Source organism: Tursiops truncatus, chromosome 2, assembly GCF_011762595.2.
Source record: "Tursiops truncatus isolate mTurTru1 chromosome 2, mTurTru1.mat.Y, whole genome shotgun sequence".
Classification (NCBI taxonomy): domain Eukaryota; kingdom Metazoa; phylum Chordata; class Mammalia; order Artiodactyla; family Delphinidae; genus Tursiops; species Tursiops truncatus.
Window position 1 is genome coordinate 1,835,862 of NC_047035.1, and position 19,572 is coordinate 1,855,433.

A 19,572-nucleotide genomic window follows, 5' to 3' on the forward strand; every position below is an offset into this window, starting at 1 on the left:
AAAATTACTTTGTCACCCAAGTCTCTAAATGGTCAGCCTTAACTTGTGCACTGATCTGGTCCCAGACCAGCATAGGTACTTCCGCTGCAGAGTCGAGTTTGCACCCAAGGGGCAGCCCAGCAAGCCCCCCACCGTGTGTGTGTGGAAAGGACCGAGTGGGGCAGGACTTTCCTCAGTCCCCAACGGGAACTAGCAAGGATGTCCAGCTGGTCCCGACTTGGGGTGAGGCCTGGGTAGACATGCACGGCAGTCTTGCTGCCTGCTGTTCAGTCCTACTGCCCAGGAAGGCTTACTGTGCCGGGAGGTACCTAATGAGAAATTCAGAGAGCACCACCTGTCAGGAATCTACTTTGCACAGAAAAGTAAAACAGGCAGGTCAAGGGAGAGCGAGCACCTCCAGGACCAGAGGTGTGCGCCTGCATTTTAAGCACGGCGTCAGACACAGCTCCTGTTGCTAAACGGCTGTACCAGCAAAACGAGAGCGAGCAGCAGCTCCCACTCTATGATGACCTCAGCAGCCTTACCTCTATGACATCCTCCACGCTGAACTGCACGTCAAATGTGAGCTCCATGTCATGCTCCGGCAGGAGAGGGGCCCCTGTAGTCGGATTCCACCCCAAACCACAGAGGACTCCAGTATAGCATTTGCCATCTCGATCAACTCTAAATGAAAAGTTTTGAGAAAAGTTAATATTTCAAAATTGTTAAGCCATGGGGTTTTTTGTTTTTGTTTTTTTGAATGGGCAGCCAGAGTTTATTTTATATATACAGATAGTATATATATATTTATTTACTTATTGAAGTATAGTTGATTTACAATATTGTGTTAGTTTCAGGTATACAGCACAGCAATTTGGATATATACACGTATGTATGTGTATATATCCCTCTTCAGACTCTTTTCCCTTATAGGTTATTAGAAAATATTGAGGGGCTTCCCTGGTGGCGCAGTGGTTAAGAATCCGGCTGCCAATGCAGGGGACACAGGTTCGAGCCCTGGTCCGGGAAGATCCCACGTGCTGTGGAGCAACTAAGCCCGTGCGTCACAACTACTGAGCTGGCACTCTAGAGCCCGCAAGCCACAACAACTGAGCCCGTGTGTCACAACTACTGAAGCCAGCGCTCTAGAGCCCGTGAGCCACAACTACTGAGCCTACATGCCACAACTACTGAAGCCCACGCGCCTAGAGCCCATGCTCCACAACGAGAAGCCACCGCAATGAGCAGCCCACGCACTGCAACGAAGAGTAGCCCCCGCTCGCCGCAACTAGAGAAAGCCCGTGCGCAGCAATGAAGACCCAATGCAGCCAAAAATAAATTAATTAATTTAAAAAAAAAAGCAAGCCCTGCTCACTGACACACTTCTCTTTACTAAAGCCTCTAGGAGTTCCTGTCTGATCTTGGCACGAGAAAGAGCCACCGCTGCAGTCTACCTCGTGGCACCATCGCCAGTGGGACGGGCATGGTTTCCCACTGACAACCGGTGCCAGGAGACTTGGTGTCACAACCACAGCCCATTGACAACAAGACGGCCATCAGCGCGGTGCTGATGCTGGGCCTCCACTCCACCTCCGCTTTGATCCCTTGCCCCACTTCAAGCCACACTCCCGTGTGAGGCTGCAGGTCCTTGTCAGCTCTCGGAGCTTCTTTCTACACTGAGTCTCAGCGCAGCTCCGCAAATAACCATAATGCCTCCCTCAATCACACAGAAGCTGGGGGAGGTGCGGCTGGCCTCCAGACCTGCCAAGGACACTTTTCCATCAGCGCTTTCTCTCCAAAAGGGGGGAGGGGCCCCGTTTCTCCCACTGGGTTCGCATCTTACCAAAGCCTGGGACAAGACAAGGGAGCACCCCATACCTGAGCTCCATGACTGGTGCAAACAGCATGCTGAGGAGCGCAGGAAGGCCGGGGATGTGCGGCATCAGCGAGGTCTCCCTCAGCAGCATGGTGGACCCTGCGGACAGTCACGGCCAAGGGCAGCGCTGGGCTCATCGTAATGAGTGTGCCATCTTCCCTCCCCACAACTCCTCCTTGTCCTCAGGCCTCCCTCCCTGTGTTGAGTCTGTCCCCAAAGATGTGCCCCAGCAGAGACGTGCTCCCTGGTGTCGGTCCCCACAGCACCCCAAGAGGAACCCCTTATCCTAAGGCTCAAGCTTTGACCCCGTCTGGGGACCCGTCCTGTCTGGTTACTCTCGCCTTTCCTTTCTCCTCCTTAGGCTATCGGGTTTGTCCCTGGGCCAAGCTCTTGGATTTGCTCTCCTTCGTGGCCAAGCACAGTGGAATGAATGGATGATCAAGGAATCAATCCACGCATCCCTGCACAGCGGGAAAGGTGAAGATGCTCCAGTTCTTCAACTCCCACCAGCCAATGTACTCAGGGAACAGTCTAAAACATGGCACACAGGCGTGAGGCTGTTCACTGATTACAAGACCAACTGCTCCGGGAACTGGAGTCAAGGCGAAGAAGAGAAGAGCAACACCGCAGGGACAGCAGGCCTTCACTCACCGGTGGCGTTAACCGAAAGGGAAGCTGCAACCAGCATCCTCTGGTGGAGGTCCTCGGGGCTGTCGCTGATGATGACAGAGTTGATGCTCTCCTTCTCAATCCGAACACGCCTGAAAGGAGAGCTGTCGGGAGACGGCTGCTCCTCCACCCGCGAGGCAGTGAGTGATGCCAAACCCGCGAGGAACACATTTCAAAGACAGTCCAACATGCAAACACAGGCCCAACAAGCGCAATACACCACGGCCCCGTCTGCACTGAGCCTCCTCACGCTGGAGCCCTGGGACTGGTCCTCCACCCCTTCCGCTCTTCCACCCCTCGTGTGATCCCAGCCATCCCTGGACCCACGTGCTGACGCTGCCCGAACCTCTCCCTGCGCCCCAGACCTCTGTGCCGTGGCCACCCGCCCCCTTCCCCCCTCAGCGGAGCCCAGCAGGGCGCCCTCCACTCCCGCTCCTCCCCCATCACCAGCTCTAATCAGGCACCGGCCTGTTGGGTCCACACCGAAAGCCCTCACAAAGCTGCCCGCTTCTGCACCTCCTGCCGTGGACTCGGCACGGTCCACGGTGCTCCTGCTGTGGAGCGCAGTGTGAGCAGCCTCAGAGGTCTGCGCCCACCCGAGCGTCCTTCATGCTGGAGCTCTGCACACTTTAAAGTGCTCACAGAGCACCTGGACACCTTGTGAAAATGCAGGTTCGAAAGGTCTGGGTGGGGCTGAGCCCTGCATCTCTAACAAGCTCTTGGGGACGCGTCTGCTGCTGGTCCTGGAGGAGACTTTGAGAAGCCAGGGTCTACCCTGTAGCCGAAGTGACCATTTAAAGTGCACACAGGGCTTCCCTGGTGGCGCAGTGGTTGAGAGTCTGCCTGCCAATGCAGGCGACATGGGTTCGAGCCCTGGTCTGGGAAGATCCCACATGCCGCAGAGCAACTAAGCCCATGCACCACAACTACTGAGCCTGCGCTCTAGAGCCCGTGAGCCACAACTACTGAGCCTGCGCGTCTGGAGCCTGTGCTCCGCAACAAGAGAGGCCGTGACAGTGAGAGGCCCGCGCACCGCGATGAAGAGAAAGCCCTCGCACAGAAACGAAGACCCAACATGCCCCAAAATAAATAAATAAATAAATTTATAAAAAATTAAAAAATAAAGTACACACAGTGAGGCTTCCCACGTGGCTCGTGAGGCTCTGCAGCCCCCGCACTTTCCCTCCACTTCCTCAGAGGTGACCCAAGGCCCATATGCCTGCTGCTGGGATCCTCCCCACCCAGCCCTCACCCTGCCTGCCCTGACAGCTGGACTTCTCCTGGTCTAACTCCTCTGCAGGCTTCAGGTCTCAGATTTCCCTGGAAAATCTCGACGGCCTTCCGACTGTGGACAGGGGCCCCTCTTAGATGCCTTCGTAATGTTCCATGGCCCCTAACAAGACCCTCATCAACCTATCTTGAAATAAGTGGCTTTCTCTGTCCTACCCTCTGCCCACTGGACCATAATCTGGGGGAGGACACCAACTGTGTTTGTTCACTACTGTTCTCCCCAGCTGCTCCCAGGACACAGGGGGCACTCACAGACCTGCTGAATGTATAACAATTACAGTAAGAACAGAAAAAACGAAGGCTTTGATGAAAGATACTCCAACATGTCTTATACAGAATGGCTTTCACATAAGAGAGAATGGGAACCGCAGATTTGGAGCTAGTGGAGAAGCTGGAAGGAGTCAGAAAAAGTATCACATTCCTACAGGTCAGGTATAAATAAAAGTTAGTTTCTGATGAGCTCTGTAAAAAGAGGACCAGAGAAAAAAACTTCATGGGAAACTTAAGTTAATCATACCTGAACTTGGATATTCTGGTCAGACTATGACACCTCAGTTCATAAGGGTTAAAAGGCCCATGAAGTTTTGCCTGTACACATAAAATATACAAGATGTTACCAGTAAGTAAAATGTCACTTCACATACATTTTAAAAATCCAAAAGCCAGCTCATAGTTTAAAAAAAGAAAAAAGCTACACCTTCGTCAGTCATAACATCTTTGAGATTTAATGGGAGAAAAATGCCTTAAAGGAGGTATTTTTCTGGTATGCAACTGATTCCTTCCATGGTTTCGCTAACCTTCCTCTCTCTCTATATATAAATACATACACATACTTTGGTCAAAAAAAGGAAACACTGCCAAAGACTTCAGTGAAAGTATTCTTTTCATGGCAGCAGACTATTCCAGTTAAATAAGCAGGTCTACGACCCCACAGCCAAAGGCTGGGGCAGTGTAAGAGTGAGTCCCTGTCAGCCCTCCTCCAAACGGGCCAAGTGACTAGAGCACCTCCACGGGACGAAGCTAAGCCTTGACGCTGGTTCTCAAAAGCCCACACACTGTGCTTCCCCTTGCTCTGACAGACAAGCACTGGTCGCTGTGACTGAAAATGTTGCCTGCTGTCCGACTGCCTGGTTTTTGTTGCAAATTCCTACACACCCTGGCTTCTCCTTCGCCTCTTCGGAGCAGGCCCTCAGAACTACCTGAGACGCTGCCTCCCAGGCTTCGAGTCCTCAGAAGGTCTGCCCATAAAATATGATCCTCGACTTCCAGCCTGTGCATTGTTGTCACTCAACATCGCCTTTGGAAAGGTTAGTTTTAAAAAAGAACTAGTCATGGGACTTCCCTGGTGGTCCACTGGCTAAGACTCTGCGCTCCCAGTGCAGGGGGCCCAGGTTCAAGCCTGGTCAGGGAACTAGATCCCACATGCTGCAACTAAGACCTGGAACAGCTAGCTAGCTAATTAATTAATAAATAAATAAAATTTTTTTTTTTTTGGAAGAAAGGAAGAACTAGTCAAAGCATTGCTCTATACTAAACCCTGGGTTTTGGTCTTACTAATATAGGCTCTATTGTGAGAAAAGTAACAGTTAAAAACCAGTAAAGAGGGACTTCCCTGGTGGCACAGTGGTTAAGACTCCACCTGCCAATCAGGGGACACAGGTTCGATCCCTGGTCCGGGAAGACCCCACATGCCGCGGAACAACTAAGCTCGTGCACCTCAACTACTGAGCCTGTGCTCTAGAGCCCATGAGCCACAGCTACTGTAGCCCACGTGCCACAACTACTGAAGCCCACGTGCCTAGAGCCCGTGCTCCACAACAAGAGAAGCCACAGCAATGAGAAGCCCGTGCACCACAACGAAGAGCAGCCCCCGCTCACCACAACTAGAGAAAGCCCACGCGCAGCAACGAAAACCCAACACAGCCAAAAATAAATTAATTAAAAAAAAAAACAGTAAAGAAAAAACCACCATGACTACTAGCTACAATTCAGCTTATAAATGTAGAATGATTTTTTTTTAATTTTAACTGTATTTTAAAATAACTCCTATAAATTACCTTGCAGTTTGGGTTACCCAGTTTATTGGAAGAAAAGCTCTCTAACAAAATCCGGATCAGATACTTTTTGTCGTCTTTCAAGGGGGATGGCACGGACATGTCTGTCACATATTCTGCTGATTTGGAAAAGAGACTCTTGAGAACTTCATGGCTTTGCTGAACAAAATAAGAAAAGTTCATTTTGCTAAAAGGAAAACCAGTACTAAAAGCACTTTATTCCAAGCTAATCAAAGTATTTCATAGGCATGACCTTATTCTTAGGTGATCTTTAGATTATTAAGGTATCAAAAGATAATTTTCTCAAGTACATTTTAAAATTCAAACAAAAGAAATAAAACAGAATGCATTAAAGGCTCAATTCATTAGCCTTTACTACCTTTCAGCCATCAAATAACTGAAAAGAGTGAGAAAAAGAATTTTTTGTATACAAAATGTCAGTTTCGGGCTTCCCCAGTGGCGCAGTGGTTGAGAGTCCACCTGCCGATGCAGGGGACATGGGTTCGTGCCCCGGTCCGGGATGATCCCACATGCCGCGGAGCGGCTGGGCCTGTGACCCATGGCCGCTAAGCCTGCGCGTCCGGAGCATGTGCTCCACAACGGGAGAGGCCACAACAGTGAGAGGCCCGCGTACCGCAAAAAAAAAAAAAAAAGTCAGTTTCATATTGGGAATATTACCAGGATCCCCGGAAGTGTTTTCCCACATGGAAACACAACGCAGCCAGCTCTAGAGTGACATTTTCCTGCTTGTTTGTCCCTTGCCCAACTCAGCACCTCATCCCCAGCAGAAATTACAGAAGGAAAAACAAACCACCTTCAACATGAGCCTCAATGTGGCACCTCAAACCTTCAGATCAAGAAAAATAGCTTCAGAACTGATTTTGAAAGAAACAGCTGAAAGGCATTTCGAAATGTTCAAAATACTTGAAACTAATATTTTATATGATTACTTTCCTTAGGGAGATAAATCTTGGAATCCATTTTTTTAAAAATCCCCAAACAGAGAACATTTTCAATATAATCTTCATTCCAAGAAAAAAAAAACAGCTCCATAATCAGAAACCAACAAGAACAGCACTTGACCACCATAATTTGGTCTCAAAGAAACTTGAAGACATTTACAAGGGCACCACAGACCTCAACACACTGAACACTGTCCAGCTCTTCACCCCCCAATATCCTGAGAGAGGAAAAGGGCCCCCCTTCTCTCTCACTCCCCCACCCTCTGCACACACACACTCAGACACACACACATGCTCCTAAAAGGAGGACGGAAGCGCACACCTTGGACTCATAGGGCTCCTCGGCCAGCTCGGCATAGCCCTCCTTGACGAGGACGTCTCGCACGTTGACGGCGTCCTGCAGCGCCGAGGAGAGGTAGGCGTCCACATGTAGGACGCCGTGCACCACGGAGAAGACCTTCACGAGGAGGGCGCGGCCACTGACCAGCGAGGAGAAGCGCCGGCTGGCCCTGCCGCTCCAGTGCTCGCCGCACACCCGACACCTCGCGGATGGGCGCATCTTGCAAATCTTAAACTCCAAAGCCTACGGGACAGAAGTGCACAGCTGAGCCAGTTTATAAATGTGTGAGACACTCACCCCAAATACCACTGAAAAGTGACCCTGGTGCTGGGATCCTCACCAGTGATCTCCTACAAATCCTACTGAAAACACTTTCAGGGTAAGTGAGGATTTCATAGGTAAAAAAAAACTTGTTTTTCCTTTTCGAAAACAAAAAAAGTTTAGAATAACTTTTAGAAAGTGCATGTGGGAAAGCATTAGAAATTACTGCTGAATTAAAACTACCTTTTTTTGCTAAGTGTGAAACACTCCATATATTTTAACTTGCTCCAAAAGCAGTACTAGCAAAAATATCTACAGCAATATATTTTGGGGAAAAAGCAGAAACCAAATTCGGAGAGCACGACAAAACGAATGCCAGCCCTCTGGGCCTTGGCCCTGTCCATAAGCTGAGGGGCAACCACATGGCCTCCAGAACCCTTCTAGCTTTACGCTCTCAGACCACAGGAGCGTCTCTCGACCTTACCTGAAAGGGAAGTTCAAGAAACTGACAGGGAATCTCCATTAAGACGTCCAGAGCTACGTGCGCTCTGTTTCCATAGTCTACAAAGAACACCTAGAGGATGAGGAAAGTGCCTCAGTTAGTACAGGCCCAGGCAAACACCGTGTGCCACCAACCACGGCCACGCGACCGTCCATCCCAGCTGTCGTCACAGGATTCCTAGGAACTGGGGCTTAAATCCTCACGTCACTGAGGGAAGTAACTTTTCTACTAGACCACTTTTCTAACCGTAATTAGTTTATATTTAATTTCCACTTGAGATTAGAAAAGACTTTCTATCAACTGCTATAAGTCTGTTTCATTTCCCTTTCAGTGATTTGTTACAGAAAAACATACCTCAGCAGAATTTCCAGAAACATAAAGGATTTGTGCTCTGAAGTAGCTTTCTTTATCAAAATCAGCAAAAGGAGCCAGACAAACCAAGTCCGGATGTGGGTGAACGGGCAAGGGCACCAGCTTCAGACAGCTGATTTCAGCAGTAAGCTTTTTCAGAATCTCTGAGCTTTTTTCATCAATCCTGTATCCCCAAAAGTGCCCCACTTCAACCACCTAAAAACGAGGAGGAAGAGCAGAGATGAACTCTAGAGAGGATTTCCGTCAAGAGGCACAGACTCTCAAACTGCAGCCCTGGCATTCCACCCTACTACACGTCACAAGCCAGATTCCCTGGTCCCTAAGTATTCTACGGGGGAGGCGGTGCCCGGGTTGAGTGAGGTGAGGAACGCTGTCTGGAGGCACAAGACTTGCGGGCACACAAGCACTGTAGGCTCTGGGGGGCACGTGAGAGCAGGGCTGTTCCATCCCTGACCAGACCCCAGGGGCCCCAGGCGCCCTCTGGGTGGCGAGGGCTGGGTGCGGGGTGAACGCACAGCCCCCGGGAAGAGCAGTGAGGGGACGGGAGAGTGGATGTCCTCGCCTGCTGCCGCTGCAAGAGGGCCAGGACCGCACTGCTGGAGCTCTCCGGTCTCCTGGCATCAGGTTTCTAGGGGAAGTCTCCCAGTGAAGGGTAACTACGGACTTACCAGGAAGCCCGATGCATTTTAACTGAAATTTTATTTTGAAGGAGTAAAAACTATACCCCAATGAATAATGGTGCCAATGCTAGTTTTGTGGATGTAAATTGAATTACACAAGCAAACAGCACTATGCCAATTAACATTTTTACATGTATCTTGTCGCCAAAACTGATTTTAAAATGTACTAACATTTTAAAAATTAAACTTTGACTCTAGAATGAATATTTGTGTTTACACATTTGTGTTACAGCCACGTTTCAATTCAGCAAGTGAGGGTAATTCAAGCTCACCCGGATTTGCTACAGGTAACCCTTAAACCAGGCAGGTTTGCTCTGCGAGGGTCCGCTCACCCGGATACTTTTCAACAGTAAAGACTACAGGACTGCATGGTCTGTGGCTGGGCGAATCTGAGGATGCGGTGGGACCACGGATACGGAGGGCCGACAGTGAGTTACCCATGGATTAGCCCCACACTGTTCAAGGGTCCAGTGTAGATGACTAAGGTACACAGGCTGTGGGCGAGTGTCTCTATACATCCACTATCTCATGTATACAACATGACAGCTCTAGATTAAGAAGACAGAAAAGCACTGATGATTGGACCACACCACTCTTACCTCTGTAACATCAATTGTTAAGAAGAGATCTGTCATCAGCTGGGATCTGTCTAACGTGTTGAATGAGACTTGCACAGGATCAACTGTCTGCTTCTGGAAGTCCACATTCACCCTATTTAACACATTTTAAAAGGCAATAAAAGTATTACAAAGAAAACATGTTTACATATATGAAGTTACTGCTTGAACTATTCCACTGTTTCTATAAGAAAAGAACATTTTAATAAAATACCTAAAGCCAGAGATGACGAACGAAGTCAATCTTATCTGAAATGTGAGTTTCTGATGGCTTCCTGAGTTGCCCTGGGGGAGGGTGTGTACCCCAGTAGTTACATACTACCCTTCAGGAATATATTCTAAAGGTCAAGACTGTTACGGAATATCTACTTTTTTTTTTTTTCCCCCGGAATATCTACTTTTAAGGATATAAATTCTAAATCTAGGACCCGCAATGTTTCCTAACTTGTGGTTGCAGAGGTGACTGACTCTGACTTTTAGAAAACTACAAGAATCTAAGCCTATTTAATGTTGTTAGGAAACACATACATGATTTTCTAATAACTGAAGAATTATCATTCATCCCTTGAAGCAATAATATAATAGATGCTAAAATTCCAGGAGATGAATATAAATTGATAAAAAGTTTCCTTTCCTAATAATTTTATTCTTAAATGAAGAGGAAGAATTATAAGAGATCTGATCCACCTCTCTTCCCAATTTTCCAACCCACTTATTAAACAAGAGTGACTCAGGCTAAGTTACCCAGCAAGACAGGCCTACTCCACGTTATTACAGACTGAACCCACTCAATTCCCAAACTCGCAGAATCAAACCATCCCACACTGGATGAAACTCGATGGAACATACTTCCCTACCTCAACAATTCCTCAAATCCCTGTCAAATTCCTCATGGGGTTAAAAAGATTACCAACAAGAAAAGATGCGGGAGAATTCCTACATACAGCACTGTGTGAATATGACTAAAAGGCAAAGTAATCTGTCAGAAACACTGAAGGACGATTTAATTTGGTCCAAGAGAAGCCAGCCTGCGAACTGCACAGCAGCTGCCTGGGGGCCAAGCAGACCCGTGCAGGCAGTCCGGCCCCCCCACCCTGCTCAACAGGGACGGGTGGCCTGTGCTGGCAAGCGGCGGGCTGCTCGCAACTGCACCTGCGTCTTGTCCCGCTGCTGGCTCTGCTAAAGGCAAGGGAGACTCTCCTCTGCTTAGGAAGAGAAAGGCAGTAACTGTAAGGAGGAAGAAAGGAAACTAACATTAGGGTCAATCCCTTCGATTTAAACTGAAAATGACACAAATGGTTCTACCCAATCCTCCAAACAGCCTTGTACAACAGGTATCATAGCTATTAAACAGATGAAAACACTGAGGTTCAGAGAGGTCAAGTAATGTGCCCAAGCACACACAGCTAGATGATGAAACCAGGCTACCACGCCAGTGCTTTTAGTGTGAACTTAAGCAAGGTTAAACAGTTGTTTAAAAATAATATTGAGAATGTGAAAGCAGGTGGACAGAGTTGTGCCCGCCTCCCTTCTGGAAATACCTTGTATTCCTGAGCTTGGAAACAGCCCCTCCTTGCACCTTCCCTTCAATCTCCTCTGCAGAATGAACACTGAGTTCAAGGGAAATTTTCAGCTGAGACATCTTAATGGCCATATACACTGCAGGAAGAGTTTTAAACCTCTCTGTTGGATTGCGTGAAAACTCCACAAAGGCTCTGTTCCACAAATGTAAATAAAAAAATAAGTTTATGAGGCATGTTAATTTCTCTCAAGTTTAGACAGAGATTTTCAGTAACACCTCTCTTCAAAATACCAGCAACTCTTCCTTCAATAATTAATCAAGAAGACTTATTTAAGGGAAAATTATTCACTTAAGAGAAATAAAAGTTACAATGACATACCATTAAATTAAAACCAAGTATCATTCTCATGTATTACTCAGTATAATGCAGAATAAAGATTAAGTTCAAAAGGAATTTTCGGCTAAGAAATCTTAATTCTCATCATTAGAACAAAGTGACAGATTCAGGTTTTTGTTTTCTTCTATTTTATTGTAAAATAAAAATCAGACAGAGAAAAGCACACAACTGAGTAGTTCAGTGATCTTTCTGATCTCCCTCCAAAAAACCATCCAGTTTATCACCCAGTAATGTTGAGGCATGCCCCACCTTACGACCCAACCACATCGCAGTGTCCTATTATCACATTCCTCCCTCTGGGGGAGTAAGAATCAAACATGCAGTAAGGGGACTTTCCTGGTGGCTCAGTGGTTAAGAATCTGCCTGCCAATGCAGGGGACATGGGTTCGAGCCCTGGTCCGGGAAGATTCCACATGCCGCAGAGCAACTAAGCCCGTGCACCACAACTACTGAGCCTGCGCTCTAGAGCCCGTGAGCCACAACTACTGAGCCCGTGTGCCACAACTACTGAAACCCGCGCACCTAGAGCCCATGCTCCGCAACAGGAGAGGCCACGGCAATGGGAAGCCCACACACCGCAACGAAGAGTAGCCCGCGCTCACTGCAACTAGAGAAAGTCCGCGCGCAGCAACGAAGACCCAACGCAGCCAAAAAATAAATTAATTAAAAAAAAAAAAAACGTGCAGTAAGGGTGCCTGCCAGACACTTCCTGGTAAAAAGGAAAAAGTCTTCAAGTTTACATTTGTTTGTATATGCATGTCAACACCTCCCGGAGCAAAACATCATACTCAGAAAAATAGACTTATGACTGCTTCAACTATGGTCATGGAAATGTGTGATTTGGGGTGACCTGGAAGGACCCTGAGCTGATGAAGAGCAGCCTGTCGCGTCCCATCCCGTCTCGTCCTCCAGCCTCTCTGCGGCCTCCTGTCTCCACCGCACTGTCCCCCTGCCCTCGGCTCCCTTTCAAGCCTCCTCCACTGACCCTGGGTGAGCTCACAAGTGAGCACGTGCAGTTTCCTCCTGTCCTCAGCTCCCTTTATTCACTTCCATTTCTGCCATCTTTCTCTAGAAGGAGCCCAAGTCTCTCCTTAGAAATAATTTCTTTCAAATACTCTAGAGCACATTTCCAAGACTCCCGTCTTCCCTGAGTATTTTCAACTCAACACGTGGCGAGAGCCAAACCCGCGACATTCCCCACGCCCCCCTCAGCCCCCAGCCCTGCCCTCCTGTCCACTCCCCCCGGCTGAAGTCCTGGCCCTCGTTGGCTCCTATCTCATCTTGGTCCTCCACGGGCCATCAACAGCCGAATCCAAGAGCTCTTCCCTCCCATCCGCTGCCTCCTTGGACGACCTCGGCTTGGACGACTGCCAAGTTTATGCTGGACGGCTTCGTCTCCTCTTCATCACTCCCCAATTAAGTTCTACAAAACACAGTTCTAGTCAGAACACCCAGGGCTCTCTAAATACCCACTACTGGCGTTCATACTCGTCAGCTGGCTACAAATACCATCTGAAAGACAGCGCCTGACGCCCACTCTTCAGACTCAATCTGACACAAAACCAGCTCCCGGCAAGAGGGCTCTGGCTGCGCCTGGCACACACCCTACGCTTTCCCAAACCACAGCTCTGCTCACACTGGGCTCCTGCCCCACCTGCCAGGGCTGCCTCCCCTCCAGGCCCCTCCAACTCCTCCAGAGGAAGGCCCAGGTGAATGTCACTGCTCCTACTCCGAGCCTCCCTCAGATACGATATCTTCTTCCAACCCCCCAGGCCTCTCCCAGGACACTTCACGATGGGCAAACATCTGTGGAACTGATTTTACTCTCCATGCCGACCACTAATTTGAAAATGTCTCACAGGAGGAAACGTGCGCCCACGTACGGCCTGTGCTCCAGTGCCCTTGGTCCTGCACACAGGAGGCCCTGCTGGATCCCAAGGGGGAAGACAGTCTTGACTCAGCAACTATTTTATGTCATTCTCTGCCTTTAATACTTGATGCACAGGACTGGTATCACCAGAAGAACACTGTTACATCCCCAAGTAATTGGTATGACATCGGTATTATGACTGAACACCAGAAATCTATGAGGAATCGAATAAAATATAATTAGAATACCTATATAGATAACCCTGACAGAAAGAAGAAGAAATGAACACCAAATGCAATCCAGCAGTGAGGATTAACGAAAGAGGCTGCTGCAAGCTTAGCGAGAGCCCAGACTGCACCATCCAAATCAGCACGGAGAGCACCCACGCACGCAGAGCTGCAGGCTCAGCAAGGCAGATGGACTTTCCATATTCAAGAAAGATGGTGTAGCTACGAGGATCCAATTTTTAAGTAAGTAATTTTGTATATGTGATTAAGAATTTGACTGCTGATTTATACAAGAATGTTTAAGAAAACCTGAGACACTGTACGTTTAATTAAATCTGTACCAGTTGTTAGGAGCACCTAGAAAGACTTCACTTATTAGGGTTACACACTTGCCACGTGAGGCATTTACATGCGCACAAAGAAAATCAGTATGTTAATCACAGGAATGGAACTTAAAATGTGCGAGGCAATTAATCCAAAATTTAAGCAGAACGAATATGCTCAACTTGAGTTATTGGACATTAATCAAAGAAAACTAAAAGTATTTCTTATTTACTAGATTTACAAAACTCTGTAAATTAATAAAATGTGTAGGACACGAGAAAATTTTTTCCAATTTTTTTTGCGGTTCGCGGGCCTCTCACCGCTGTGGCCTCTCCCGTTGCGGAGCACAGGCTCCGGACGCGTAGGCCCAGCGGCCATGGCTCACGGGCCCAGCCGCTCCGCGGCATGTGGGATCCTCCCGGACCGGGGCACAAACCCGCGTCCCCTGCATCGGCAGGCGGACTCCCAACCACCGCGCCACCAGGCAAGCCCCCAATTTTAAAAATTAAAAATCAATTTAAAAACCCTAATAGCCTTTTCTGTGCATAAGCATTCTCTCTTGGAAATGAAAACTCAAAGTGATACTCCAAAACACACCACTTACTCCTTATCTGCAATTAAAATAGGCCAAATGTAACTGAGTTTTGCAATATTTGTCTTCCAAAAATATTCAGAACATCTAAGTTCTAAATAACTATAAGCAGATAAACTCTCCTGCAGGCATCTCTGGCGGCTGGCAACTTACTGTGAAATCTCAGATGGACACACCCGAGTGCAGGGCACTTCCAGAGCACCAACCCTGAACCTCATCACGCCAGCCCTGAACCTCATCACACCAGCCCTGAACCTCATCACGCCAGCCCTGAACCTCATCACACCAGCCCTGAACCTCATCACGCTACTGAACCTTCTCGGCACCAGACGTCCTTTAGGAGGAACGTGGTTGAAAGAGAAGATAAACTGCTCCTGACAACAAGATAAACCACAGCTGTGCTTTAAGAGCTGTGTCCTCAGCAGCCCGTCTGACGACCCATTTCCACACGCTCCCAAGTTGAAAGAATCAGCCCCTGTAAACATAAAATCTCGTGGTTCTTTCGTAATTGCGGTGGATTACAAAAATACACTACTTACTTTGCACCATCAAACACGATGGATCTGACTTGGCCGCACTGTCTAAAGAGAGACTGCAGCTGTTTATAGTAGAGAAATCCATAGGGAGGAACGTGCTTCAGCTGTAAAACACCACACTGCATTAACAGGAGCAAACACAGAGCTCACAGTCATAGTGTTCACAAAAACAGAGCACGCTGTCTTTAAGCACAAGACGTAGACCCGACAGCAGGGTATTTAAGGACTAATGACTTCTAAATTATAATAAGTTTTAATAATACATGTTAAACAAAGGCTAATTCTTCCCCTGTTAAAAGAGTCCAAAAGTCTGATACAGAAAAGTTAAGACTTATTTTTCATTTTTACCTTAAAATAACCAAGCTGACTAAATACATCTTTTTAAAACATAGTATTTCTATATAGGCAACAGCAGGAACTTAAATGTTAAAGGGAAATGCACCACTTGGTGGAGGAGGGGGTGCGTCCTCGCCCCGCAGGCTGCACTAACAGGAAAGGAGCTGCAGCAACCCCTCCCTGTCCGAGTGCTTTCCCCCTCCCATCAGGGCAATCTGTGTTCCGAGCTCCGGCGCGAAACTGGGAGTCCCCTGCCCGGTGACCTGCTTATCTCAGAGCCCAGCACAGCTCCGTGAGAGGCAGTGGGCGGCTGAAAAGCAGGGGCTGGGGACTCAGGTCAAAGCTCAAGTCCTGGCTTGTCAGGGTTCTGCAGGCAGCAAGTTATGGAGCCACCCTAGGACCCAACAGCCACATCACTAATCAAGGGGGACAATAAGTCCTCGACTCAGAGAGCCAGTGTGAAGCTCAGAGAAGAATGAGTAAAAAGCACTCGACAAAGGCCCTCTCAGATGATAAGCGCTACGTAAACACTAGCCACACTTAGTTTTTATAACGCACACAGCAGGTAACCTTTTGGCCCCCAGAGTGCAAGGTGAACACGCTGCCTGGCTGGCAAGGTGAACAGGCTGAAGGAGGCAAGCACAGTCCACGTCTGAGGAAATGTGCGGTGGGGTCCCTCCCCTGGTGCACAGGTCAGGAGGGAGCACCACCAAGGCGTGAGAGGAAGCCAACCAGAAGGGCTTGGTCCACCATGACGGTCAGTCCAAGCAGAGGCCCAGCCACACCTCCTCGAGAGCAAAAAGGATCTAATGACTGCCCCTTCAGGTAAAACCCGCCCCAGGTACAAATTGCATCTCAGCTGCCTCTCGGCCCCAGTGTGAGCACCAGCTCCTCTCCAGTGCTCTGCAGAGACCCTCTCCCTTGTGAACTCTTACTTCTTCAGTAACAGTGTGATGGAAACAACAAGGGGAGTAAGAGCTGGCAATGCTGGCATGTTTACTTTAGGCCAGGAACTCTGCCACGTGCTCTACACCCCCTTTTTATTAGATATAGGCCGGTAATGGAACCCAGGGTCCGCTAAAAGCCCGACTGCCAAATGCTTTATTCCAGTTGCCTACCCTGAAGTGATCCTGTACTCAGGTTTAAACAAAGGGTCCACAAATGTTGATCTGATAGTCAGTGCCTGGGACTGACCATCAGATTTGCCCAAAGCTCATGTTAAACACCGATTTCCAGGCCACACTTTCTAGTTCAGATTCTGTGCCATGGGGCCTCAAATCTGAATTTCAAAATAAACACTCTCTAGGCGATTCTATTAAGCATGAATGGGGATCAGAGTTTAAATCACAGTACAAAGGTGCCAACCATATAACTCTTTACTTTGTGTAAAATGAAGTTGTCAATTAACTAAATGTTCTTAAATTTATGGAGAAGTATCTTCAATCCTTCAAAACGGGACATGAGCAGTCAAGGTTAGCCATGAATACCTAACTCTGCAAGGCTTCCTTTTTTTTTTTTTTAGGCTTTCTTTTTTAAGGCTAGGTCTGCAAAACAGGAAGCGAGACTGAGAAACTAGTGGATGCATGTGAAAAGGTCAGACAAGCCACGAAATTCACTTTAGGGGAAAAAAATCCACTTAGTACTTATAAAAATATAGAGGCAAGTGGGGAAATAAAATGTTCCGTGTTCACCACACTGGAATGAAGCTCATCTGAAAACTGAGCACCCGGCCTCCACCCCAGAGAAGGCTGCCTATCTCTCCACCTACCACAATGGTTGTCTTTGGGTCTTTGCCCGCCAGCTCCCTCACTGCCATCTCTTCGTCGGGGTGCCCAAAAGTAAAGTAATTTGGATAAAAAGCACCTGCCAATACAACCTGGAAGAGAAACTTATTTTCATGAAGTAACAGCATTATTTTATCACTTTATCTCACCAATATACTAATCTCATCCCAGAATATCATCTACAATATAAAAGATGAGCTTAATGTTAAAAAACAAAAAAACCCACTGGACCGTTAAACCAATCAAGCAGAAAGTCACAATTCTGGTTACTTCCCCATAACCAAAACACTTTCTGCATGGTCTTTCCTCCAAGGAGCCTGAGTACTTTTCAGAATGAGGTTTAGAAAACAGTGGTGAGTTGAACAAGGATACAAATGATTGTACACACAGAGCCCCGGGGGTTAGCCAACTTTTTCTACATTTTCCCTGATATACTTACTTCTATGGGTCAGGCCCTTTCCCAAATGTTTAGATAAAATTACAATTAAGACACTTAGATTTAGAGCAGCAGGCTTGCATCGAATATTCACTTCTAAAAGCATGCTGCGAGGAGTCCCTTCTTCAATAAAAATATACTATATGAAACATACACCCATGGAAGAGTCTCTCCTAAACTTCAAGTAATTTTACATCCAGAGGAACATTCCATTTCCCAGCATCCCCCAGTTTACAGGATCCACCTAGAACCCAATTCTGTATGCGTCAGCCAACACACTGACACGTACAAGAGGTACTCCTCCTCTGAGCCCCTACATCAGAAGCACTGGCCACCTTTCTAGGACACACTTCCCTCTACACAATGCCTAGATGGTTCCATCCAACAAGCTAATTTGATCATGGCCTCCAAAGTTAAAATAATTTTTCAGTGCAAGGGAAGAACCACATAATAATGTTAAGAGCATTTATACTTTCTTAAAAGGCAAAACAAAAGGATCTCTCCAGAAGCAGTAATAACATTTAGCAGTCTTTAGAAACACTACTCCAGAGATTAGAAATGGGTCTGGATCATCAACTCAGTGACATGGAAAACCTAAACTAGGTATAAGACCAGAGTTTTTCTTGGTGCCCAAACACAGTATTAACACTATGGACCTAAAATCTCCTGTGAGGCATGATTTGTATCAGAAAGGGGAACTAGGGCTTCCCTGCTGGTGCAGTGGTTGAGAATCCACCTGCCAATGCAGGGAACACCGGTTCGAGCCCTGGTCCGGGAAGATCACACATGCCGTGGAGCACAACTAAGCCCGTGCGTCACAACTACTGAGGCTGCACTCTAGAGCCCGCAAGCCACAAATACTGAGCCCATGAGCCACAACTACTGAAGCCCGTGTACCTAGAGCCCGTGCTCCGCAACAAGAGGAGCCACTGCAATGAGAAGCCCGCGCACCGCAACGAAGTGTAGCCCCCACTCACCACAACTAGAGAAAGCCAGCGTGCAGCAACGAAGACCCAACGCAGCCAAAAATTAATTCATTAATTAAATAAAATTTTTAAAAAGCCGTCAGATTTCTAATTAATAACTGTAAGCTTTCCAAATCATTAAAAAAAAAGGAGGAGGAAATAAGCACTGTCAAAACCACAAGACCTAATAAGCAGAAAGAACCAGGAAGAGACATCCAGGAAACTCCAGAGTACCTGCAGGATGAATCGCTGCTTGTATGTATACTCTTGGTCCATGACAGGCCGCCGGGAATCAACATACATGTTGAACTGTGAGATTCTAGTCTTCAATTCTTCATATAATTCAGCCACCTGAAAAAAACACATTGGGAGATGATGTCTCCAAGTGATTATATTATTCAGAATAGCGAATGCACTAGAAAAGTAGTACATAATGGGGAAAGCACGAGTATGTCTATGGGATGAAACACTGCAGCTATTAAGAACCATATTATTAGGACTTCCCCGGTGGCACAGTGGTTAAGAATCCACCTGCCAGTGCAGGGGACATGGGTTCGAGCCCTGGTCTGGGAAGATCCCACATGCTGTGGAGCAACTAAGCCCGTGCGCCACAACTACTGAGCCTGCGCTCTAGAGCCCGTGTGCCACAACTACTGAGCCCGCGCACCTAGAGCCCGAGCTCTGCAACAAGAGAAGCCACCTCAAAGAAGAGTAGCCCCCGCTCACCGCAACTAGAGAAAGCCTGCGTGCAATAACAAAGACCCAATGCAGACAAAAATAAATAAATAAAAAATAATTTTATTAAAAAAAATCTTCTGTAAGGCTGTAGTATTGATACATACAACTTCTCTAATTAAAAATCAACTAAAAATTATGCAAGTCACTTTCTCTGATCAAAATGCAATAAAAAAAATATTAACAAAAAACAAGATACCTGAAAATATTTCTTTCTACCTGTAAACTCAAATATTCTTCTAAAAA

General features: G+C 47.4%; 1 protein-coding gene across 1 annotated transcript in view; it reads right to left on the reverse strand.

Annotated features, from left to right (window-relative positions):
• Positions 1-19,572, reverse strand: part of TDRD9 (tudor domain containing 9) — a 114,385-nt gene that overhangs the window by 15,889 nt on the left and 78,924 nt on the right. Inside the window, exons 21-33 of the mRNA XM_033850552.2 lie at positions 18,826-18,942; positions 17,175-17,282; positions 15,074-15,174; positions 11,144-11,317; positions 9,585-9,696; positions 8,288-8,500; positions 7,916-8,005; positions 7,153-7,413; positions 5,872-6,027; positions 4,332-4,402; positions 2,507-2,616; positions 1,858-1,954; positions 525-663 (exon numbers count right to left, since the gene is read on the reverse strand). Coding sequence (XP_033706443.1) covers positions 525-663; positions 1,858-1,954; positions 2,507-2,616; positions 4,332-4,402; positions 5,872-6,027; positions 7,153-7,413; positions 7,916-8,005; positions 8,288-8,500; positions 9,585-9,696; positions 11,144-11,317; positions 15,074-15,174; positions 17,175-17,282; positions 18,826-18,942 — 1,749 coding nt within the window. The remainder of the gene's footprint in view (positions 1-524; positions 664-1,857; positions 1,955-2,506; positions 2,617-4,331; positions 4,403-5,871; positions 6,028-7,152; positions 7,414-7,915; positions 8,006-8,287; positions 8,501-9,584; positions 9,697-11,143; positions 11,318-15,073; positions 15,175-17,174; positions 17,283-18,825; positions 18,943-19,572) is intronic.